This window comes from Uranotaenia lowii, chromosome 2, assembly GCF_029784155.1.
Source record: "Uranotaenia lowii strain MFRU-FL chromosome 2, ASM2978415v1, whole genome shotgun sequence".
NCBI classification, from domain to species: domain Eukaryota; kingdom Metazoa; phylum Arthropoda; class Insecta; order Diptera; family Culicidae; genus Uranotaenia; species Uranotaenia lowii.
Genome location: NC_073692.1, coordinates 64024899 through 64051489, shown reverse-complemented (window position 1 = coordinate 64051489; position 26591 = coordinate 64024899). Strand labels below are relative to the sequence as shown.

At 35.9% G+C, this 26591-nt stretch overlaps 2 protein-coding genes across 4 annotated transcripts in view; both read right to left on the bottom strand.

Annotated features, from left to right (window-relative positions):
• Positions 1-413: 413 nt before the first annotated feature.
• LOC129741479 (piezo-type mechanosensitive ion channel component-like) overlaps positions 414-26591 on the bottom strand; it is a 35162-nt gene continuing 8984 nt past the window's right edge. The window contains exons 3-12 of the mRNA XM_055733219.1: positions 17983-18057; positions 17599-17706; positions 17237-17408; positions 16743-17164; positions 16597-16685; positions 3716-3902; positions 3287-3611; positions 1591-2773; positions 1306-1531; positions 414-1241 (exon numbers count right to left, since the gene is read on the bottom strand). Of these exons, the coding sequence (XP_055589194.1) occupies positions 926-1241; positions 1306-1531; positions 1591-2773; positions 3287-3611; positions 3716-3902; positions 16597-16685; positions 16743-17164; positions 17237-17408; positions 17599-17706; positions 17983-18057 (3103 nt within the window). The 3' untranslated portion in view covers positions 414-925. The remainder of the gene's footprint in view (positions 1242-1305; positions 1532-1590; positions 2774-3286; positions 3612-3715; positions 3903-16596; positions 16686-16742; positions 17165-17236; positions 17409-17598; positions 17707-17982; positions 18058-26591) is intronic.
• LOC129749644 (piezo-type mechanosensitive ion channel component-like) overlaps positions 17346-26591 on the bottom strand; it is a 104101-nt gene continuing 94855 nt past the window's right edge. For all 3 annotated transcript variants that reach the window (XM_055744671.1, XM_055744678.1, XM_055744672.1), the window contains 2 exons: positions 17983-18057; positions 17346-17408 (listed from right to left, as the gene is read on the bottom strand). The gene's annotated coding sequence lies outside the window, so the exon portion shown is untranslated. The remainder of the gene's footprint in view (positions 17409-17982; positions 18058-26591) is intronic.

The following is a 26591-nucleotide window of genomic DNA, read 5'->3' as shown; positions in this document are numbered from 1 at the left end:
TTTATCAACGTTGCAGTTGGCGGATCGTTATTGAAAAACTCATCCGGTACAACTGTGTTCGATGTTTACTCTTGGACTCGAACTCGCGGACATCAGCTCAGGAGACAACAGACTTGCCAACTGAGCTATATCACAAGCCCAGACCTCACAGACGAATTTAACCTTTGTAATGTAACCTTTTAAAAAATTATTAGTTGTTTCACTCCACGAAAATGCTATGGTGAACACTGTTGTACCGGATAAGCTTTTCTACGACTGACCGCCAACTGCAACATTAAAATATGGGATGATTCATCCTAAAGGAAGAAAATCCCGTATAAAATATAAACAAAAATTGGCAACGTTAATAAAAACAGGGATATGAGGGATAAAAATTATAGAATTTCGGAATATCAAATGTTAAACTCCAATCATATTATTCAAACGTTTTATTGATTCCAAAAATAAATTTTCAACTGATTGAACTTGCTCGTTCACAAGTTAACAATCTTTTTCACAAAATATTTCTTCAAATTTTTTTTATCCTAAGTATGATTCGAACAAATTATACAAACTTTTCCGACTTTCTTCATATCCAATTGTTTTTGTTTCTTCGACTAGAGTTAAAATGCATTTCGAATTATGATTGATATTCAAATTTCCGTAATGTGTGACAAATCAATTTGCATAAGCCGTATCCTAGAAGTGAGATTTATGAGGGAAAAGAAAAGATAAATTAAGCGATATGAAATTTTACAATATCGAGGGAAAATATCTTTGTCCAAATCGCTAAGCAGAGGCCAAACTTTAACAAATTTTCATCCTAATGAACCATGTATTCATTTACACAGATCGTTTGTAATAAATAATTATTTCGCCTTATAAAGTAATATCACCAGTATCATTAATAGCGTAATAACTAGCAAGCAGCAAAACGTCGTGAAAACTAATCGTTCTTTTTGCGCGACTTGGAGCTTGAGCTCATTGTGTCCGTTTCGTCGTCCCCTTCCTCGTTCTTGGGCCGGGTCCACTTGATCATGGTTTCCGGCGACCGGTACAGGAATATCAGCTTCGCGAACAGGTCCTCCTCCAGGGTGAACTCGAGCGACTCCCGCACCAGATAGATGTCCAGACATAACTGTAGCACCCGATCGACGTACGGAAGATCCTCGAACATGATCTTGGAACTCGCTCCGGAAAAGATGCTGGACCTTAGCATTCGCCACAGCAAGAGGATGAAAGAGGAGTAGATTCCGATGATTCTGAAATTTGAAATAGGGTTTTAGTTCTTGTATGAATTTCTGGGTTTGAAATTTCGGAACTAACCCGCCAGCGGCAATCGAGCTGATGGTACTGGGAAAAATTTTATCATTGAACATGTACATCACCAGGTGGGATAAACAGTCGGCATATGGCATGTTGGCGAATGTGGCATACGTGGGATCACTGCAGTTTTCCTTGACCTCCCACCAGAACAGGGGAATCGTGTTGTTTGAGTGTGTTTGGAACAACCGTAATGTAAGGTTCCGGTAGTTTCGTTCGCTCTCATCGGCTGTAAAAAATAAAGTTATATTAGTTAATCATATTTTAGAGCTTAGCTTTAAAACTTACTATCAGCAGTTGGTATCAACTGATGGATCGGTTTAACGTTGCCACTGTTTTTAACTTTTAAAAATTTTGGCATCATGTACGGCAACGAGACCGATATGTTGGTGTCACTGGACAGCATTTGTACCAAAACCGGGCGGGCTGGATCGTTCGGTCCAAGTTCGTAGGCTTTTTCCTCGGACACCGTACCAGGATTTTCTTTGGAATGTGACTTTCGACTAATGGTGTAACGGAAACGACACGTTAGCGTTGACGTTGTGTTAAGGTCGTTCAATAGTCGGGCCCTATCGGGCGGTGAAATGTTCCAGATGGATGTAGAGTTAGCCCCAAGTTTTACAGCCGCTACATCGACTTGTTCGTAGTTGGACAACAAAGTTAGAGCACTCTTATCCTTGGCGTAGGGAACCATAAATTTGGCCCACTGTTCAGCGTTCAGTCCGTGAATGTTGCTATCTTGGGCAGACATTACGTAAACCGGCTCGTAAGGTCCTATTCGAAGCGAAACCGATACGTCGTAGGGTAGATTCGGTTCTCCAACAGCGTTACTAAATGCAAATAGGGCCAGGGGAAACCAAATAAGCAAAATCACGCCTAACATCAGTCCTCCACCCATTAAATATTTAACAAGAGCACCTTTCTTCTGTCCACGAGGGGCCGGAAGATCTTCCTCTAGCTGCCGCATACATTTCAGCTGATAAACGTTCGTAAATATGTCTTCCATTTTGAGCCAATCGAACAGCGTCATAGATGTATCGGTCCATATCCAATCCATCAAAGTACGCAATTCAAACAAGAATGGAATGGACATGAATATCTTGAAACCGGTGAAATTGATCATGGTAAATCCTTTGGTGACAAAATTCCCCAAAATCCGTGCCGGATAGCCGCAACGAATCTGATAAGCCGAAAACAGAAGATAGAAACATTTGATCAAATAGTAATAAATCGGTGGATTCGTGGCGTTGAAGCTCCTCTCCGTGGTCCAGGGCAGCACGAAGAACATCCAGATATGCAACCCGATGATCAGGAAGAATTGGAACAAAATCTTTCCGATCATGTACTTTCGCAGGTACAGTGCCCGATCGACCACTATCAGGAAGAACTGGATTATTAGCATAAGTAGAAAAGTCATTGGCACTTTATTTTCCTCGAAGTATGACAGGACGCCTCCGTCTCCTTCTTGCGTCTAGAAGAGAAAAAAAAATATTTGAATAATGTTGAAACCAAAAATTGACTATATACCAATTTTTTCAAAAGTTTTGCGGTTTAAAAAGTGAGAATTCTTCGTATAAACGTATGTGAAGTTACATTTATTTTCGTTTTTGTTCGTGAGGTACTTGGAAATGATATGTCAAAGGTTTTATTTTTAGTTTTTTTTTAAATGAAAGTCGTCATGAAATGTGCACTTATTGTATTTTTTAAAGTGAAACAAACGAACATTCATGAGCAGGGAAAGAAATCTGCCTTCAATCAGTATGGAATAACTTAAAAAACAAAGAGTTTTTTGCTTTTTTTTCTATTTCCAATTTTCCAGATTTTCAATGAAATGGTATATTCGTAAAAAAAAGTTAGTGTTTTAGCAATCTTTTAGAGAAGTCTTTTTGAGTAGCAAAATAAAATGAATTGTAAACCATGAGATTATCTTATTTCCTATCGCTTCGCAAAACTTATTCAAAAACCAAATAAAACTTTCACCTACCCCGAATGCGGAAAATCCGAAAAGAATCACGAAGAAGTTGATGAAATCGCACAGGAACAAATACCCATACACATCGGCCGTCTTGCGCGATTGTCGATCCAGCAGCTGATCGAAGAATGCCTTCACCGAGGAGGCATACTTCTGGAACGAATGTTTGACGATCTGCGGGAAATAATCGCCCGGATCCTCCGAATGATGCGTCACACAAACTAAGGCACTTCCGTTCTCGGTATCGTCTTGCAGTGGCGTTTGATCCGCCCCTTCCTCTACCTTAACCATATTTAGCTCGGTTCCATCGTCCCGCCGAATAACGACTGCATCTTGCCTAGAAGATAGATGGATTGAAGGTGAAAGAAATAATTTTTTGGTTAATCAATTGAAAATGAGGTTCATCGCTTCCGATGCGTTGAAGTCTTTTGATAAAACTACCCTGGGATGTGCCGTATTTGGGCATTTTGGTATCGGTAGGTGGAGAAAAAATCTAATCTTGAGGGTATGTCCAGGTTCAGTTGTTGGAATTGAGAAGATCGGGCCCTCAGTATCGAGACATGTCTTGACAGAAAGTGCAAAAGGGTAGACCGGCGAGATCTTGATGCGGGAATGGGTGGAATGTCCTCTGGGCCGGTGCAGATGGGAGAAGGAATTTCGTTAGTGGGATAAAGATGAGTAATGAGACAAATGCCTATCCAGTTTGCATTTAATCAATCCAAAAATATTCAAAAAAAAAATTTTCTTTGAAAAAAAAACACATAATTAACCAAACTTATGTTATGATTTTTTAAATTACCTATGTGACATTTTTGGCTTATTAGTGATTTTGGTTCACTACGGTCTACAAAGTTTATAACGGCTATCGTATAAAACTACTTTGAACTCCAAAGTATATTCTATGCTGCGTCAGACCAGCGATAAAATCAGTGTTTTAATATGTTTTGTTAAATTTAAAAAAAAAACACAGTCTTCAAATATGCTTCAAAACTATACTGCCGCTATTCGCAAGACTGTCTTACATGCATTTTCGTCTGTTTTCAATTTATCTCAAAAATCGTTCAAATACAGTTAGTTCTACAATTTAGACTAAAAACTTTCATGCCTTTGTTCTCAACATATAAATATGAAAAAAAAAAATACCAAGTCATCTCTGTCCCATATGAAATATACCCGCAATGCTGTCCCATATGTCTATTTTTACAGAATGCCTTAAAATCGCTCCTCTAATTTACGTTACTTTTACAAATATTCATACAATGTGTGCGACAAAATAAGCATTCATTGAAATTACGAAAGTTAGACTACATAAAACAGTACAGTAAAGTCAAAAATAACAGTTTCCATAATTTTTACAAGCTACTTTAGCCGAATGTGTAGTCATATTGAATTGATTTTTCTCATTAAATATTTGCAGGCAAGATGCTTTGCTGTTTCTGATTCAACATTAATATAATTTATAGGTATTTATAATCATTCTTAAAAGATAATCGACCGAAAAACTATCCAAAAGATAGGTACAGATTAAACAACCATGGAACGTTGTTATTCATTTTATTTTAGACATACTCAATTCTTACGATAAACTTTATACGTTATCTTTATCTAAATATGTCATAAACATCATTACAAACTTATTTTCATCAGTATACAACCAGTAAAGTGAATATTATAGCGAAGATAGAGAGAATCAAAAGATCAAAAGACAAAAGAAAAGCCAAATATAGGCAGCTTTGCGGGTACATTTAATATGCATGCAAAATATGTCCCATCATTATTTTCTCCTCTGCATCAACAAATTCCAAAGCAAAAAAAAACATTGGACGAAATTCTACAACAATTATCTTAATATCTGTGAAGAAAGGAATAGAAAACCGAGAAATCCACGAAAGTTTATAAAAATCTTTAAAGCCGTTTTTCTCGTTTCGTTGTTTTTGCATATGGGACAGACTTGCCGGCAGCGGCAGTATAGGTATGTAATAAAATTAGACAGTATTTTATTTTATATTTTGACTTCGTAATTTTTTAACAAGCAAAAATGATGCGGATTGATTGCGTCGAGTAATTTTAGAGAGAAAGGGCCCTATTACAAAAGACGAGTCAAGAGTAATTTAACTCGAGTGAGCCATTTTGGTATTACAGTAGTCGAATCGAGTAGCTCGACTGAGTCGACTGCTTGAAAATTCGTGACTCAGCTGTCAAGATTCACCGAGCCAAGTTTGTTTTGATTCGGTTTTATTTACAGGAACTTAAACCAACCCCCTGTCGTGTAGGGTATTTTTCATGATAAAAACAGCAAACATTGACGAAGTTTTTCAGAAACGACAGGAAAATCAGGGGAAAGCCTGATATCTGGCATGAGTAAGCTTGCCAGATTGCCCGGTTTTATCCGGGTTTGCCCGGATATTTGATGCAAAATTTCGAGAAAGTCCGGTCCGGCCCGGTTGCCCGAATATCGTGAAAAAGTCCGGATATTTTCACAATTTTCACAAAGAAACCAAAAAAACTCAAAGTTTTTGAGTAAGGTTCAGCAAAATAGATTAACGGTATGGACATTTTCAACGGTTGTTTCAAATAATTTCGCTGATTTATTTTTATAAACCTTTAAATATTTAAGTGTTCCAAAAAGATTTTGGAAGTCTGTAATTACATTAATAAAATATTAATTTCATTTTTTTTTTGTATTTTTTCTTTGCTTTTATATATAATAACACCAAAATTTTGCCCGGTTATTGCCCGGTTTTTGGATTTGAAGAATTGAAATTCATGCCCGGATTTTGCTCGGTTTTTTTTGAAAAAATGCCCGGAATTGCTAGGCCCGGATGGGAGTGGAAAAAATTCTGGCAGCCTTAGGCATGAGGAAGCATTTCAAAGACGGTTTGAAATTTTTTTAATTTGACAGCCGCCATTCGAACACTCAAATTAACTCGATCAGTTTCACTCGACTACCGTAATAAGACATTTCGCTCGATTCGACAGTGACGAGTCGAGTCGAGTTACCTGACTCGTTTGATGTAATAGGGCCTTAAGAAAATGGCAAAAAAAAACACTCATGTAAATTTGGATAGTTTCGCTTCAAATTCATTTATTGTAATAAATATAGCTTAAATACACATCGTAACCAATAAAAATTAAAAAAAAAAATACATCGTCTATACAAACGTCTGATTGTGGTATATGTAGCATGTAGTTTTAAGATATTTTTTACAGTGTAGATACAGATACCGTTCATAATTGTATAGAAATTGAAAGCACGGGCACTGTCACTTCGACTTTGAACTTCCATAACTTTTTATTATGATGAAATTTTTTTTTCAATTTTTTTGTTTTAAATAGATCAACTGTCACACTATTATGTATATCACAAAATTTGAGCTTTCTGGAGTAGTAATTCTACGAAAATCGGGCTTTTTGGACTTTACTCATTCATACTGCAAGATCTCTTAAACTACGCTACATTTTTTATTGAAATTTTGCATGTCGTCGAGGTTTTTGAAAAGTTTAATCGATGGGATCGAAAGTTACGCAAGATACAATATTTCAAGCATGAACCTAGAAATGCGATTTCTATACATAGCAAAAATTGTCGAAAAGTACACGGAATCTTAAACACGAGTCATTTATTTTTTCTTGAGTGTGATTACAAAAAGATGTAATTTTAAACTCCTTTCGATTTAATATTAGTCTTTTTTCCAAAATTGAATAGAGATAAACTGTTTTGATTTAATTTTACATTGCGTAATGCAAAAATCAACCGGTCAATGAAATTTATACACAAACAGTGTAAAATTATATCTGGTTGATTTAAAATTGATTGAAGTTATGAACACTTGTTTTAGGCATTGTTAGATTATCTAAACTTATCTTTAATGTTACAAAATACCAATACCAAATCCCACCGTCAAAATCACCGAAAAGGCATCAAAATAAACCGAAAAGGCATAAATTTACCAAGTTCTAAAATCTGTTAATATGAGGTTGTAAGACAAGCTTCCTTGTTCCTTTGTGAGTACAAAAATTCGCCAATTAAGAGTAATGTTTGGAGGACCACCAATCGTATCTAGCGCAGTGTTTAGATTTCACTAAAAATATTGCCAACATTAAGAATTTTCACGAAACAGGAATCTTTACAGTATTCATTATTATCTCATATTCATTTGGGAAATTATGAACAGATATAAGAACAAAACAGAACGATTTTTGTTCATAATAACCTCAGTTGACCCTATCATTTTCCGCAGAACTTTTTAACCAAGTTTAAAAAAAAAATTAAAAACTTTTTTTTTTATTGAAAAAGTCACCAATTGGAAAAAAAAAGAATTAAATTCCTGAATGGTTATTAATATTGTTTTTATGTAATTCAGTGCTAAAACTTTACTTTTAGACACTGAAAACAGTATCGAAAAGCGATAATTTTTTATACATACTGTTTTTGCCTGTAAAAGTACAGTCCACGAACCACTTGACCAGAAATATTCAATAATTTGGCATAGTCGTAAACATGTGGTTATTTGTTAAGATGCACAAAAAAATATTTCCATAAAAAAAATACTCAAAGTTTTCATTATTGAATCTGGGAAGGTTAGATTTGTTATGTAGAAAAATGTGATTTCAATAAAAAAAAGTTACCGAAAATTGTTCAACATATATTTTTATTTTGAGTCAGTTTCTTGGGTTGAAATGATTAAAAATAACTGTTCCGATTAATGATTGAGCTAGATAAAACGTTTTGTAAATTTTGCTCGAAATTGAAAACAACCTCTGTATAATGGAAAAGAAATATTATAAATTTCTGCAAGCACATGTTAAGCTGAGTTTGCTAAGCCAAACTAACTTTAAGGATTTATGTAAAAACCAAGTTGAAAAGTGGACGAATAGGGTTTTGAAAATATAAGAGACTCAACGTTGTTCACAAAATTTTTAGTTACTATAAGCTAAGCTATAAAATGCAGATTACAATAAAAACATGATATGTACATGTTTTCAAATCTGTAAAGCCATTGTTTCAAAAATTGATTTTGCCGTCATGAATTCGAATTATTTGTATGATTCTGTCAAATCTAGCTTTGGTGATATTGAGTTTTGAAATTTAAAAATTAGGGTCATTCAGGGGAATATGCATCTGCTTGGAAAAATGACCGATCAGGCGAAATACATAAGCTGTTCACCCGAATGCATTGCAAAATGTTCTTCGTATTTCTATCTGCTACAAACGCTTCTCAAAGCAACCTTTAAAATCATTGGATGTAAAACGCCGTAGCGTAGGAAAGCGATGCTTCAAAACATTGGATCAAAACGACTCGAAAACAACATAATTTTCACAGTGAAAATAAATTATATCTCATTAAATTCGAAAAAAAAAGTGAAAAAAAATATTTTTTTTCCATTTTTTCCTACACATGAAAACATGAAAATGAATAATTTTGAAATTTTTGTCATTATGTTGAACTGTGTGCACGTTTTTTACTCAAACCCGATCAAAAGTTGTAATTATTATATGTCCTATTGATTAATTAGTACTAAGCAAAGAAGAAGATCGATGTATCATGTTGATAATCGGCATGTATTCATGGAAAACTGTAATCCGAAATCTAGAGTAAAACACGTGCTTTTGTTAACATCTTACCGAACGGCACCTTGAGAGGAGGGCGATTTGTCCAAAATTCGATGGGAGCTTTTTGATCGGATATTCAAAGTTCAATGAATTTTGACTTTTTCATAAAACAACAATTTAGAGCAGTTTTTCATCTATTGATAGTTTAAATATATTCTTTGAACAACCAAAAAAAATAAACAAGGGTGAGGATGTTTTCAGCAATCACCTTAGCGTAGAAGCTTATTTCTTTTGCTCATTTAGTGATGAATAGCCACCATAAAATTTAATTTGATCGTTATTCAGATTTCATTGAGTATCTGGCAATTATTTTTATTTAAATTATAACATAACGATTTCCTGAACTCATTTGTTTAAGAAGACTTTTCATAATATTTCGCCAATATTCGAAATCTGTCAAAATATAGTCGCTGGTTTTACCCCACAAGGTCATTTTGGGCAGAATTACCCTAGTATGTTTTGAGTAAACTCAATCATTGATAACTATTTAATAAACCTACAACCCTCTATAAAAAACAAAAACTGATTTCGAATCTACCTACTTGTCCTCCATTCGTTAGCGGATTAAGATATTACCTAGCTATTCTAGTTTCAAAGAAAAATATGCTTGAAAAGAAATCTCAAGTTATTTAAAAACCTATAGAAAAATGTAACTATTTGTAACATCATTGGAGAAACTGTATGAGCTTTCGGAACTAAAGATTAATATTCCATTTGCAACTATGTTGAAGACTGCGATTTTTTTGACTTATGCTTCGAAAAAAAAAATTAATTTTTGTTTAGAAAAAAATATTCCAAAATATCATTAAATTCTCATATTTCACCAGAATGTGATAAATAAACTTAAAGGACGCCTCATTTTTCTCAGAAGTTTCAATTCAACTACTCGCGGTCTTCGAAAAGTTGATCATTGATTTGAAACCTTCGATTTGACTATCTTATAAATATTCTATTTGTTGTTCGACCGGGAATAATTTTGAGGTTATGTATTGGCTTTTCGGTCTTATCAGGTCAATCATAAAACTTTTTATATGTGCTTCATCCAACGTTTCGAATTATATTAATTCTTTATCAAGGAACTAAAATTAAATACAGGAGCATAAAACATATTTTCTCATAATTAATATTGACATTAATTACTCACTCGGACATTCGTGTTATTGTCCAAAGCAAATGCACTCCTACAGCGTTCATCAATCGTCGGGATTCTGGCTATGAATTTTGAATTTCAAATCTCATTTCATGTCGGAAGTGAGGAGGAAAGCTTGCGTGTGACTTACGTGCCCAATATTCTGGTATCGGCCAGGGCGTCAGCGCCTACTCCGTCGTTTTGGAACACGTCCGTGGCAAAACTTCTATCACTCGACTCACTGTTTGTTATTATTGTTTGAGTTTTCGTAGCGTTTTCTTTACCGCCAGAACCTGGCGTCCATGAGTGCTTGCGAGTGTTTGCGAGAGAGTGAAACACTCCGCCGTACGAGAGCGACACAGACGGGAGAGCAATCTCGTACGGCGGAGTGTTTCACTCTCTCGCAAACACTCGCAAGCACTCATGGACGCCGGGTTCTGGCGGTAAAGAAAACGCTACGAAAACTCAAACAATAATAACAAACAGTGAGTCGAGTGATAGAAGTTTTGCCACGGACGTGTTCCAAAACGACGGAGTAGGCGCCGACGCCCTGGCCGATACCAGAATATTGGGCACGTAAGTCACACGCAAGCTTTCCTCCTCACTTCCGACATGAAATGAGATTTGAAATTCAAAATTCATAGCCAGAATCCCGACGATTGATGAACGCTGTAGGAGTGCATCTGCTTTGGACAATAACACGAATGTTCGAGTGAGTAATTAATGTTAATATTAATTATGAGAAAATATGTTTTATGCTCCTGTATTTAATTTTAGTTCCTTGATAAAGAATTAATATAATTCGAAACGTTGGATGAAGCACATATAAAAAGTTTTATAATTGACCTGATAAGACCTATAAATATTCTAAAATATTGCCAAATAAATTTCTCAAGTTAGCCCTTCAATTTCAAAACGAGAGTAAGCAGAGAAAATAAACTATGACGAGTAATTGAAATAAGCGATGTCAAACTTTTAATTAAGCTACAAAAAACGTGCCGTGTGTAAAGATGATTGTCTAGTTTTAAACTCTTGAATCTAACACTATTACTGGAAAATTGTACCTAATATTAGCACCTTTTTATATTTCTAAAGTTGCAACAAAAAGTTCTGGATTCAAAATTAAATTTTAATTTCCTTTTTTTATGATTGATAGTTTTTTAATGATTGTAATGATGTGCGAACTTGAACAAATTTTATGAGACTTTCTGAATTTCTCATCTCATTTTTCGAGGCAGTTTTGAACACTAGATTCCGGTCAAATTAGTGAGTTTTTTCCAACTTTGAGGTAATTGAAGAGAGATCAGAAAAGCTAGATGAATATTTGGAATCCGTGCCCCAAAGTTAGTCAAAATAAACCTCTATACTCTTTGCATCTAGGAATTGTGAATTTTGTTGCCTTGTGTAATCGAACTTTAAAAGTGTTAAAATGTAACGACTGTATCGCAAGATTTTTGTTGAAGAAAATACTCATGTTTATTTTGAATTCCACTCGCTAGGTATCAACGATATTCAGAGGTATTCAACAACTAACACCAAAGCTGCTGGCTGGTCTTAATTGGAAAGTAGGGTGGTCCAAAAATAAGGGTATGATCCGGAATCAAACCATGGAAGCTAAAATCATTCCTTGACCTGCCCGTAGACCCATGCCAAATATCAACTCATTTGATTATGTCTAAGGGGTCGTTCTACGGTTCTCAAGTTTGTTTGGAAACTCGACACCATTTGTTCTAGTGAATCTGCAAAATCTATTTTTTTTTATTTAACTTGCGGTACGCTAGTTATGGAACCTGTACTGCATCCAAAGAAGACATCTTGCGACATCGGAGAGAACTAAATTCTCACCACTCGGCTTGGAGATTTAGTGGCGCACATTGCGTTGTTTACTTTTGCTTTCCGCAATAAATATAAGTTTGTACGATTATCCGCTGGCGTTTCGATTGGTACTCCTTATTGGTGACCCCGACGATAGGAATTCAACGGAGGAATCGATACACCACACAGTGGGCAACATAACCTGAATTCTACACATAAAATCCACTGCCGAGGCGCCCAAAGCTCAACGATGACGGATAATCAGCGCCTGAAGGACGAAATCATCCGGCTGCAAGCAGAGCTCCAGGCAGCACAAGCATCTACTTCACAAGCGCCGCCAGTCAGCGCGATTAATCGAGTTGGAATCAAAATCGGCCCTTTCTGGAAACGCGATCCAGCTCTTTGGTTCGCCCAAGTGGAAGCTCAGTTCACTTTAGCTGGCATCATCCAGGAAGACACCCGGTATTTCCATGTTCTATCAGCAATTGATTCGGAGATACTTGCGTGCTGCTCGGATATAATCCGGGATCCGCCGGCAGTTGATAAATACACCACCGTCAAGGAAAGGATCCTTAAGGAGTACAGCGTCAGCGAGCAAAACCGAATACAGCAGCTCCTAAGAGGATGTGAATTAGGCGACCGCAAGCCATCTCAGCTACTACGGGAAATGCGAGATCTAGCCAGAAACTTCATTACGGACGAAAAAATTCTGAAGTCCCTATGGCTACAACAGCTTCCGGAAACAACACAAGCTGTGCTCAAAATTTCCGAGGAAACTCTGCAGCTGTCACAACTAGCTGAACAGGCGGATAAGCTTGCAGACATCGCGAAAACTCGTTATACATCTTCTGCAGCTATCGACGAAAGTAGGAGCAGCCAATCTGAGTTGTCAGAGCTACGTGAACAAATTTCGGCATTATCAATGGAAATTTCGGCTTTACGTCACGACCGCAGCAGATCTCGTACCAGAAATTTCAGCAACCAGCGAAACTCCCGAAGTAACTCCGGTGATCATCGCTATTGTTTTTATCATCGAAGGTTCGGTCCAAATGCTAGAAGCTGTCGCCAGCCCTGTCAGTTTCAATCAAAAAACTAGTACAGCTGCAACCGACGGTGGGCGAATGCAGCAGTTTTAATCAATCCCGCCTTATCATCCACGATCCAGCAACAAACTACAGATTTCTGGTCGACACTGGCGCAGATCTGTCCGTTCTGCCGTGCTCGCTAAGTCAAAAGGCAAAACCATCTACAGGCCTGAATTTGTACGCTGCCAACGGCTCCCGCATCTCAACGTACGGCACCGAAATCTACAAGCCAACTTTCGGGTTGCGTAGAGATTTTCCCTGGCGATTTACCATAGCTGACGTCACGTCACCTATTCTAGGCGCAGATTTTTTAAAGTTCTACGACCTGATGGTGGATTTACGAGGTGAGTGCTTAGTCGATAAAAAAACAAATTTAAAAGCACACGGACAAGTTAATTTAATTCTAGACGGAGTGTTCGGCCTGAAAACCTTTAACTGTAGCGATAATTTTGGCGGTTTATTAAGCGAGTTTTCCGACGTCACAAGACCACGTCTGCCTAATCAAGAAGTCCGACACAGCGTCAAACACACCATTCATGTTAAAGGCCCTCCATGTCATGCCAAATTTCGGAGACTTCCTTTGCATAAGCTGGAGGCGCTGCGTAAAGAACTAAAGCTCTTCATGGAACTAGGATACATTCGACCATCAAAAAGCCCGTATTCTAGTCCAGTACATCTAGCACAAAAGACCTTGCAGAATGGTATTGTGAAATTTAGATTAGTAGGTGATTATAAAAATCTAAATGACTCTACGTTAAGCGATCGGTACCCTCTGCCACATATTTATGACATTTGTCAAACTCTTCGCAGTAAAAACATATTCTCTGTTATCGACTTGGAGCGAGCATATTACCAGATCCCGATGCACGAAAACGATGTCGAGAAAACAGCAATAATCACGCCGCTAGGTCTTTATGAGTTTCTCGTGATGCCACCTGGGCTTAAGAATTCAGGTCAAACCTTTCAACGATTCATCAACAACATTTTCTTCGATTTGCCATTTGTAGTTGGATATCTGGATGACTTACTCATCGCGTCTTCATCCATGGAAGAGCACAAAGATCATCTGAGGCAAGTCTTTCAAAAGTTGAGGGAAAATGGACTTCAAATTAATGCTAACAAATGTCAACTTGGCAAGCAAGAGGTGCGATTTGTGGGACAGCTTATTACGAAAGAGGGCTGCAAAACCGTTCCAGAAAAAGTTTCTGCTGTCGCAGACTTCCCTAGACCGAACACCGTGCAAGAGCTGAGACGTTTTCTCGCTTTAACTAATTACTACCGTCGCTTTCTCCCGCATGCAGCCGAAACTCAATTACCCTTGCGAAAGCTGATACCGTCAAACAAGAAGAATGACAAGACACCGATTGCATGGACGGAAGAAGCTGAAAAAGCATTCCGCGAGTGTAAAAATTCCCTGATAGAAGCTACTGCCTTAGATTATTACGACTCGGAAGCCCAGCTTTCATTAATGGTAGATGCATCCGATTTGGCAGCAGGCGCAGTTTTGCAACAACTTTCTCATGATACATGGAAACCGCTTGGATATTTTTCTGTCAAATTCAGCGAACGAGAAAAACGATATTCGACTTACGATAGGGAATTACTGGCAATATACCTTGGTGTGAAGCATTTCAAGGATGAGATAGAAGGGCGCAATCTGATAATTTTCACCGACCATAAGCCACTTACGTTTGCTTTTAAACAGGATCCGAACAAGCCAACACCGCGTCAGCAGAGGCTTCTTAACTACGTCAGCGAATACACTACTGAAATCCTACATGTTGCCGGGGCTGACAATATTCCTGCAGACGTCTTTTCTAGAATCGAAGCAGTTTGTATACCACCGAACATCGATTATTGCGACTTCGCGATACAGCAAGAACAGGACCAACAATTACAAGCTTGGCAGAAGTCTAATCTTGATATTCGAAAATTACGAAATCCTCGATCAGGGATAGAGCTTCTTTGCCAATTTCAAGGCGGTAAGTCAAGAGTTTGTGTTCCTCAATCCTACCAAAAAATTATTTTCGATCTAATTCACGGAGTAGCCCATTCTGGAATCAAGGCAACACAAGTGCAGATTTTAAAAAATTACGTTTGGCCTGGAGTTAACAAAGATATCTCGAAATGGGTACGCGCTTGCGAAGAGTGTCAAAAGAACAAGGTTACTAGATATACCAAATCGAAACCAGCCAAAATACAACTTCCCGACGAAAGGTTCGAGCACGTCCACATAGACATCGTAGGTCCTTTGCCAATATCGAACGGAATGCGCTACATCCTTACCATGATCGATCGCTTCAGTAGATGGCCAGAAGCTGTAGCTATGCCCGATATAACAGCCGAAACCGTAGCTAGAGTATTTGTAGAAACCTGGGTGGCCAGATTTGGAACTCCTGAGATATTGACTTCGGATCAAGGAAGACAATTCGAATCACAGCTCATGAAAGAATTGTCCCTTCTATTAGGATTAGAACGAATACATACAACGCCGTACCATCCCCAAGCCAATGGCTTAATCGAATGCTGGCACAGACCTCTGAAAACAGGTCTCAAATCATACAAAGCAGCTTGGACAGATGCATTACCACTTGTTCTTCTTGGATTGAGAACAGCGATTCGCGGAGAATCATCTGCTTCGGAAATGCTGTACGGTACTACTCTTCGTATACCTGGTGCGATGATGGAAAAACGTACGATCTCAGGCAGATCCGATTCGTTTGTTGATAATCTTAGAGAAAAAATGAATTCTCTTATTCCACGTCCTGTTTCTAATAACGATACAAAGCGACACGTGTTTGTTCCTAAAGACTTGGACAGCTGCTCACACGTGTACTTAAGGACCGACCGAGTAAAAGCAGCTCTGGAACCTCCCTTCACAGGACCCTACGAAGTTGTCTCACGAAACGACAAGACAATCACCATCAACATCAAGAGCAAACCCTCTACGGTATCAGTCGACCGTGTCAAACCGGCATACTGTATGCGTGATTTGGAGCGCCTGGCTGATCGAATAACTAGAAGCGGACGTCACGTTCGGTTTCAGGTCAAGGATCTTTCTAGGAAGGGGGAGTGATGCGGTACGCTAGTTATGGAACCTGTACTGCATCCAAAGAAGACATCTTGCGACATCGGAGAGAACTAAATTCTCACCACTCGGCTTGGAGATTTAGTGGCGCACATTGCGTTGTTTACTTTTGCTTTCCGCAATAAATATAAGTTTGTACGATTATCCGCTGGCGTTTCGATTGGTACTCCTTAAACTTTTATCAACAGGCACGGATTGCTCTACAAATTTGGTTTTCTTAATCTAAACACACAAGGGTACAAGAGAGGTAGAGATAGTAATACCGGTAAAGCGATAGCGGAAACAAGTATCACCGTTCAATTTTTCCAATACCTAATATTGAAAAGAAATGTGTTGTAGAGCAATCGGTACATGTGCATAAACTTAGAGTCAATAAACAGAATTTTGCGGTTTCGCCAGACCCCTTAGTGTAAATCAAATGAGCTGAAATTTTGCATGGGCCTTCTTACAAGTAAAGGAACGATTTCAACATCTAAGGTATTGATTTTGGAACATTCTCTTATTTTTGGGTCACCCTGTTGGATAGTTATGTAACCGAAAATGCAATACTGGATAGGACATTTAAAAAAAACAAAAACAAAACCATAATACCGATGGACCTGAATGATTCAAAGTTTGTGAGATTGACCCTTTGGATGATTGCTGCACCCAACCGGGTAAGGAAATGAAATCTCTGAAATCTGTTAGTGGGATGTTACATTAAAAAAAAGCAATCCAACAAAAACATTTTCACTTACTCTTTGTTGATCTCTTCCGACTCCTTCAGCAGTTTCTTCACATTCTCATCCGCCGTGTCCAATCGATACAAACCCTCGGAAAGTTCTGTTTCGTCGACAAACTCGGACTTCCATAGTCCCAGGGATTTAAGAATGAATCGGTGACAGAACAGCACTAAAAGCAATGCTAAATCGTAGGTGGCGTAACCTTTCTTGTGCTCAATACCGATCAGCCGTGCCGGACTGAAGGGTTGATTCGGGGGAATCGGATTTTGATTCCACGGTAGCATTTCGAACTGACAGATGCACTTCAGTAGGACCACCGTTTGGGTATAAGCTATCAGCGTTACCCAGAAGTTTTTCGAAGGCCTAGGGAATGTTAGCGTCCCCCATAGAGTTACCATCAGAGGAAGTGGTAGCGAAAATAGACTAGCCGATTTAATCTGAAAAAAGAAATGGAAGGTTTAAAAAAGACCTAAGTTTAATACTTTAACAAATATTTTTTTAAAAGTCACCTGATTCAAAAACACCAAAAAATAGCAAATGAAATCCGTATGTGAGAGAATTGCGTACCAGGATGCTTGCAAAAACTCCACTATAACCGAATGTTCTTTGCTAACGAAATCTTCCTCGGAGTCGTCCTCTTCGAGCTGTTTGTCGATAGTCTCCACGGTTTCCGTTGATTTGCTAGGCGCAGAAATAAAACATAAATTATTGTAACGCGCAATAGAAATCATTCATAATTTATGTGTTAGAGAAGTGCCGCTAAAATATTTACAGTGCAGTCTACAACAATTTGGGTGCGTTGTTGTTGGACAAAAAGTATTTCTGTGATGGAATAGAGACAAAAATCAAATATCTTATTGCTGTCCGTTACCTGCCCAGCGTATCACTGGAGACAAACTTGTACGGAACTCCATCATCTAGGCCTCGCTCAATCGAGGGAGCCAGGATAAGAATTTCGGGAACATAACTTCTACTGGTTCTACAAAATGTGTTGTGAGTGTTCAATCAATGGGGAGGGATAAGCGGGAAGAAAAATACACTACATTCTTCGATTTTTTTTAAAAGATAACTATCGGACGAAAAATATTTTGAACATCATGCGTCATAGCTGTAGAACTAGAACAAGAACTAAAAAAGATGACAACGATATCGTAAGTTGTCTTGGTACACTTTAACAAAAAAAAAACTACCATTCTAACAGGTGATATTAACGAGTACTACGGTACAACATCCAGCTACAAGTAGGAAAACTTACTCTTGTTTAGCCTGACGCTCCTTGTGGGCCATTACTGCAAGAGCCGCACCCAAACCACTGACCTGATGAAGCCGGCTGAATGGAGTGCACAGAAAGTGAAACAGAGACTACGGTTAAGAAATATTTTATGTTAACTGATGCATCGTAAAACAATTTTTATAACAAACATATCACCCAACTCCAAACATTTGTTAAATAGTTGAAAAGGGATAACAACTTATTATAGATTCAAATGGTTCCTTTCATTGACAAATTTAAGGAAAAAACAGTTCTATTTCTGACAAATTCTAGTATTACCAGCAGGGGCGGTCCTAGAGTCGGCTCTTGGGGGGGGGGGGTGATTTTCCAACTTTCAAAAATCAGTCAATATAAAGGAACGTTAATATCTGGTGAAAAAAACAATCATTTGAGTGAGCGAAAGGAGAAGGGAGGGGTTGCGGGGGGGGGGGGGAGGGGGGGTTGTTATCCCTTTATAAAACAACCACCGAATCTATAAAAACCACTGCGAAAAAATGATTATATATTTTTTTTTAAATTTGTAGGTACATATATCTGGCATTTTAAAATTGTCACTTTAAGAGCTCTTTAAAAAAATTCACGATAAAACATGTAATTTTTTCAATGTCAATAATACACACGATGTTGAGAGATGAACACGTAGAAAAAAAATTCGAGTTATCTTCATTTTTTTTTCTGAGCTTCTAAATATTAGCACTCTGGTATTTTATAATTTATCAAAAGTATTTTACTTTTCACCGATAAGCCCGATAAACAAACTAACTAACATAACTAACGGGAATTGAATTCTTCATTGGGGTATTTTACTGAATCGTGATTTGGAAATTTAGTATTATAATTTTCAAATTTGGAAACACAATACATAAAATCAACACTTTAAATATAAATTAAGTAGAAATCATCATCAATTATCATTATCAAAATCAGTTTCTAAATTCTGGAACCGATTTTTATTTGATTTGCTCTTGAATTTAAAGTTTTCATTCAAAATTTTCAATTTTAATTGTATTACAAGAAATAAATTACAAAGAAAAGTGATTAATTTTCGTTCACCACATATTTACCTTTTTTTTAATAATTTTGAATTATAAAGAAAATTATGAAATGAAGGGTTAATTCTGAATGTTATTTCTCTTCTTTAGTGAACACTTGAACAGTCTCAATCATTTGCAATTGAAATAGCCAAGCTTTCAGATTAAGAATATCTAACCTTAAGCTAAATTTTAACTTAAAATTTAAATCACTAAAAAATCTTATGACTGTTTGGCATGATATAATGCCTTTTAACCGAAAAAATAGTGGAATGATAAGGGAATAGTTTTAATTCACAAAGGAAAAATTATAACCGTGGCAAACTGAATTTGGAAGTTTTTTGCGTCTCAAACTCGATTTTTTGTCTGTTTTTTCCCCTTCTTATTTTCTGGCGTTGAGTAATTTTAAAACTTAGCAGTTCAGAGTTAAATCGATCAATGATAATTAATGAAGTAACTAACCTGAACAACAAAAAATATGTTTAATCGTTTCATTATACTTTATTCTTTCAACGATGCAGGTCAGAGGGAAGAATGCAAAAAGTACCAAATTTTCGGAAAAAAACAATACAGATTTCGTCTAGATAATCTTCGTATTTTACAAAATGAGGAAAGATACTTATTATTATATAATTTTTTTCTCATGGTAAATAACTCACAGTCTTTATTAGAATTGATCATTAAGTTAATACCTTTTTTTCTAAATTTTTTTGGATATTTTACACTTTTGCTAAAAAGTGCACAAATTTCTCCAATGAGCCTTGTATTTTCAAAATTTATACCGGAAAAAAGAGCTAATAAAAGAATACAAATTTGCATTTAGAGCTCCTAAATAAGTTGAAATTAGTTTTCAAATTCTTTGCACTTCGGAAAATGTGAATTTTGTTTTCTTGTGTTATAGTTTTGAATGCAGATTTTGGATTCTAGAGATGAGTTTGAATCTCTATCTCCAACACCAATTCCTGAAACAGCTGATATAAATACTTTTTTGATCCTTTTTGGCACTAAAAACTCATAGGAAAAGCAAAAGTCATAAAACGTAATCTCTTTCTTCGATTTATGGCTGCTGAAATCTCTTGAGAGGATTTTTTAGAATTTAAACTTTTACTATGAATATTTTATATTCGATTTCTGTTTGGCAGTACTTGTATTTTTTCCACAGTCATCCATAATATGAATGTTTGATGTGATACATTTCAAACAGAATTAAATAAAATCAGATTTAAAATTTGAATTTTTGTTTTGAATTTCATAATATAGGTTATTAATTTTAAGTTTATAATTCATATTTGAATGGTGGATTAATTGAAGGTGAAAAACTCACGCGAAACAGAATCTTTACTGTGATTCAGAACCTGATTTTTTATTCTGCAATTGGAGGCAATAAATGTATGATAAAACCAGAACAAATATTTCAAGAATTTCAGTGCTATAACCATTTTCACCCCCCTATATGACTTTTCCAAATTTTTCATTTCCTTGAAATTCAAAATAAAATCAAGAACTCAGAAACTCTGAATTTGAAGCAAATACTAAAATTTGTTGCGATTTGCTCGTATATTTGAAGCATATGAGAGAAATTAGTGACAATCTTAAAAAAAAATTGTCCCTACATTTTATTAATAGCAAATTCCAAATCACCACTCAACAACACCCTTTTGTTGAGTAACTTATCAACAAAAGTTATTTGGTATAATTCAGTCCAGGGAATCCTAAGTTACAGCTGCTTGAGTTTGACCTTTTTCAATATTGAACCTTTTAAGTGATAAATTAACTTTTTTGTTGAATAAACACCCCCACGGAGTGGAAAATTTTTAAAATTGGAAAGCACATCTACGCAGAAAAGTTCCAACTTTTTATAGAAATTCGAGCTTTTGCGGGTATTCTGTAACGGATTTTTGCCGCTTGGGGGGGGTGATCACCCCGATCACCCCCCCCCCCCATAGGACCGCGCCTGATTACCAGTCTTGCTACCGTGTAAGTTTAACTTCGCTGGTATTTTGGTTTGAAAAACAGGAAAAAAAACAAACTTACAGAGGAAGCATTGAACACCTGGAAAAAAAATTACTCCTCTTTGCGGTGTTCTTTGGAAACTGAGAAATTTTGTTCCACAACATGTTCTCTTTAAATTTTATTTTGCGTTTATTCACTCTCATTTGAACTACCTTATTATGATATGGGGAAGAGCCTCTTTGTCCCACTTACAGAAACTTCAAACGCTCCAGAATAGATGCTTGAAAAACATCTTAAAGCTCCCTTTGTTATTCCCTACCCTTCAGCTATACTCTTTAAGAACGCATAACGTTCTTCCAATATCTGAACTCTGTGATTTGCAAACTGTTATATATGTCTATGATAATCTACACTCAATTGAAAATATTCAAAACCTCCATTTAACTACGGGGTTGCGAACTCATAACACTCGCCAGTCAGATTTCTTGCAACGAAGCCGATCAACAACATCATTAGGGCAAAAAAGAATTTCGTTTATTGGACCTACTAAATACAACACCTTACCAACTGAAATTAAAAATATAACCAATCGTTCCATGTTCAAAACCAAAGTGATACAGCTTTTGAAAGAAAAATTGAACCATTAAAACAGTCGATCATCAACCAGTCTTTGTTTTGCTTACTTTTTGTTCATTTGTAGCGTTATTTTCTAATAGTATTATTCTTTAAAAATTTTGTAGTTTGTAACTTTATTATATTAAATTATTGAACATAACTTGATAAAATAAGCAAAAAATAAATAGTGTAATAGTAAATATAGTATAATGAATCTCTTCAAAGGAAATTATTTTCCATTGAGATTCATATTGTAGTCAATTAAGTTAAATAATACATTTCCTCGCACGACATTCAAAAATTTTTGTGTTCTCAGCATGATTAAAATTTGCTCGCGTTAACTTTTATTATCATTGCTGCCAGACATGCTGAGAACAGTAGCGTCCATTACCAGGGGGCTCAATTGAGCCTTTTGGTGTGGGGGAGTGTGGTGGGCCGCTACAAAAAAAAAAAAATAAAGAGCTACACCCAAAATTCAACCTTTTTTCTCGTTTTCCATTCCCTTTCCCATCATAAGACTATGAAAATTAACCCCAATTTTCCATTTGGCTCCGGTAGTCCTACACTGATGAAGCGGTCGGATGGAAAAGATGAAGATACTCAAACAACAAAACGTTCGGATAAAGCTTAGTTCTTTTAGATATGGGACAGTAGACTGAGTCGATTTGGGGTCATTTTTGAATTTCTCAAACCCTGGGGTCTTGAAAGCTTCGTTTTGGTCCAAAACTCATCCATGATTTTTGCAGAATTTTTAATTAACGTTTACATGAGTAAATTTGAACTTTTAGGTTTGTATGGGAAAATTGAATATTTTGTACTGAAAAATCCACATCATTTTTGTTTCTTCTGTAGAACCGAGCCTGCTAATGGTTTTTGTGCCAATTTATAAATTTCTTACAGGAAATTTTCCGCTGAACAACTTTGTCGAATATCATAACTTCGTATCTTTTTAGACAAAAAAGTTATTAGCTCTTTAACAGGTGTATGTCTTTTTGGATTGATAAACCATGAATTCAATTGACACCACTGCTGGGTGCATAGCGAAGTATTGCAAGACCCCTATTCATGCCATACTTCGTGGGGCACAAGCAGTGGTGTCAATTGAATTCATGGTTTATCAATCCAAAAAGACATACACCTGTTAAACAGCTAATAACTTTTTTGTCTAAAAAGATACGAAGTTATGATATTCGACGAAGTTGTTCAGTGAAAAATTTTCTTGAAGGAATTTATAAATTGGCACAAAAACCATTAGCAGGCTCGGTTCCATAGAAGAAACAAAAATGATGTTGATTTTTCAGTACTAAATATTCAATTTTCCCATACAAACCTAAAAGTTCAAATTTACTCATGTAAACGTTGTAAAATGACCCCAAATGGACTCAGTCTAATGGGACAGTTTCGAATGCGTGTGTCTAAAAACCATTCGTTTGATCTAAATACTTTCTATGAAGTAAATGACGGTAATCTTATGGTAATTCATAAAAAAAATTAAGTTTTTTGTAAAAAAAAAAATTCAACCTTATTGGTACCTTCCATCGGCCGGCGCACACTTTTTTCAGTCATGACATTGATCAGTTTTTTCCACTTATACTTCGTCTAATCTTCTCATTTAACACTAGAAAGACCGCACCAGTCAAAATGACTGGTGGGACACTTTGTTTGTTGAATATCTTTTAAACACTACCCTCTAAAAATTCGCAAAAAATACGACTTTTCATAAATTTTGAATCTTTACAAAACTGTGTATTTTTTATTTTTCGAGCTCTTTTAATAAGCGAGAAAAATTTCGCCATGGACACTCGGACCGTGACCAGTCAAAATGACTGGTAAAATTCACAACCCTATAACTCAAACAAGATAAATTTTTTTTGCTTGCTTTTGGTTTTATTTGAAATCTACATTCAAGACAAAGAGCCTTAGTTGATTTATGGTGGGCAGGAGTGTGTCATTAGCTATGAAATTATTGATTTTCGATGCGAAGTCATGGAAATTTGTAGAAAAAGTTCTCGGATCGACCGCTGTGGGGCGCTTCAAGCACTTGACTCCCAATTTTTTTGGTCTGTTTTGTTGCTCAACTATAATCAAACTTTCTGTCAAAATTTGGCGAAATTTCATCAAGATTTGTAAAAGTTATGTTAGTTTTAAAACATGTCCATTCGAGTAATCGAGTAATTTTAGGTGATAAATATGTTTTATACTGAACTAGTATGAGTAAAATAATTATGAATTGTGTACTTATTTATTCAAATTTGAAGACCTTATGTCTATGAAACTGAACAGTTTAAATGATTTTTTTATATTTGATTATTCTTCATACGTTGGTTATCCACCATGGGTGCACGGATTCACCGCAGTTTCTGCTCAAGTATGTATTCACATGCATTCTTAGATTATTAGGTTCGACAAATTTCCAATTCAAGTTCCCTTACAGGTATTCCGGCACCCGTGTATAAAGCTGGCAACTGATTGAACATTCTTATTATAAAAGGAAACACGTCTTACCTGTCGGCAACTTACGGGGTTTGAACCCTAGAGATTTCTTGCCGATACCGGGAATCGAACCCAGTACACCTGGCATACCTAGACTAGACTCACGCCAGTCTATCTGATAGACCACATTGGCGCTAAGATTTTTCAACATGGGTGCCCGGAATGGCTGTAAATTCACCGTTGTTAATTATATAGAAATAAATAGTTTTCAACTTGCTTCAGAACACAAAATATTTTTGAGTTAGATATGATAGGCATTTGAAATGCAACATTAGTCAATCGAAAAACTTTTAAGGAAAAACAAATCAATGTATACATTTGACCATGTTGATTCATTATTTTTATTTCCACTGTTTTCCGTCGCACGACATAACTTGATGCATATAATTCCGAAAATTCACTCGATCCATGATAACCGTTTTCCAATTTCTTGGATGTTGATCAGATCTTATCAGATAAATATACGATGGCAAAAACCTGTTTTTTAATAATAAATAAATAAATTTATTATTTCAAGATATAATTGAAATATTTCTTTTCCAGGAATGAAAAAACGGAGCTGAAAATAAAAATCGTTATTTAAATAATTATGTCTCAACATGAAAGACATGATTTCGACTTTGGTTTAGTTAAGATTTGTAATAATGCTTTTTAAAAAATTGCAAAGTCCAATATTTGATTAAAACGCGGTGAATCCGTGCACCCATAGTGAAAAACCATGTATATAACACAAATTTTCATTCGAATCTTTAAAAGTCTTTATTCTTTTCCTTTAACATGCAAAAAAATTGATGTTGGATGAATGGCGGTGAATCCGTGCACCCATGGTGAATTGCTCTACTTATATAAAAAATATGCTTCAAAAACTACAATATCAGGTATAATTTATAGGCATCGGGTTGAAAAAACTTCAGAGCGATGGATGCTAGAAAACATCTACTAAAACAAAACTGAAGTGAAACCGTGCACCCATGGTCAATAACCATAGCCATCTAACATGTTTTTATTATTAGATTGATAATGTGTTTCAATTTTTTGATAATTATTTGACATATTCATTTTATGACATACACGTATTCGTCAACTATGCCAAACTGAGGTGATTCCGGGCACCCATGGTGAAAAAATATTTCAATTTTATAACAAAAATGTTATCGAATTAATAACAAAACAATTTCAAAAGAAAAAATTTAAAAATATTATGATAGAAAAAATTTCCCCTTTACCAGTCATTTTGACTGGTCACGGTCCGAATAGGTATATTCAATTTGCCGGTCCTTCTAGTGTTAAAAGAAACTAAGGGCAATTTAGTGCATACAGCTGTTTCGAAATTAACAACACTAGATTATTTTTTAGCCACTTTGAAGCGTTTTTAAAGGAATTTCTGCTGTCAAAATCTGACAACAATGAAGTGAAACCATCATCAGATTGAACTTAAAGTACAATCGGTTAGAATACATCGTAGGTTGCGAAGGGTACACACAAGATTACTCTATTTAGGCTGTTAAAAACAGCAAAAACCAAAGTTTTCGTTTTGAAATTTTTTTTTCACAATAACAGAATGTTGGCAAATCATTTTATTTTAAACAAAACAACCAGCAAATACACACAGCAAAAAAAAAGTAACATAGGCCGATGTAATTTCAGTTGATATGAGCCAAACAACGCATTATTCACGTTTTTTCGATGTAATAATTCACATCTTTCGGCTTTAATGCATTTACATAAAAAATAAAAAAATATTACATATGTTGGATGCATTTTATTACATTCAAACGATGTAAAGAATTTGAACACGCCGTCCTGTGTAATATAATATCATCCGTTGTAATATTACACACAAACTAGAAGGAAGGATTTCGCGGCCCAGATGGATTTGTTTAGCAGGTAAGTTACATAAAAATTAACAGAATCCCTTAGCAAATCTTCTACTGGAAGGTTTATTTGGATTTATTTTTATTTTCAGAGACCGAGAATCATTATATTTGGTTTCCTTCGGAATAAGATTCGTCCGGAGCTAAAAATCAATTTAAACTTATTAGGCAAACAGCAATTAAAATTAACAGAAATTCCTAACACTACTGGACGTTGATGAAGAAAATCTTATAATTGGTGATGGAAGTGGCAGTCCAGTGATCGTGAGTATAGGTATTTAATCAAATCATTTATTTTGTGGATAAAAATTACTATTATTTTCTCTCTTTTTTAGATTGCGGTTTTCAACAAAATTAATACGTTTTTGCTGAAAGCTCTTTTTTAACCGAAGGTTGTTGAACCATTTCCGTGGCGTTTGAGAACTATTTTGAAATTCTTTTCTTCTACTATTTCAAATTTCCGTTGTGCGCATCCTAAACTCTGGAATTTCTTCAAAAATTCATATTGAAGAAAATGAAACCCGATACAGGAACTTGTTCGAACGCAGCAATTGTGGGTAGCGCAGAACGACTAGTACGATCCCTTATTATAAAAATAAGTTAATAATGGATTTATTATCTTTAT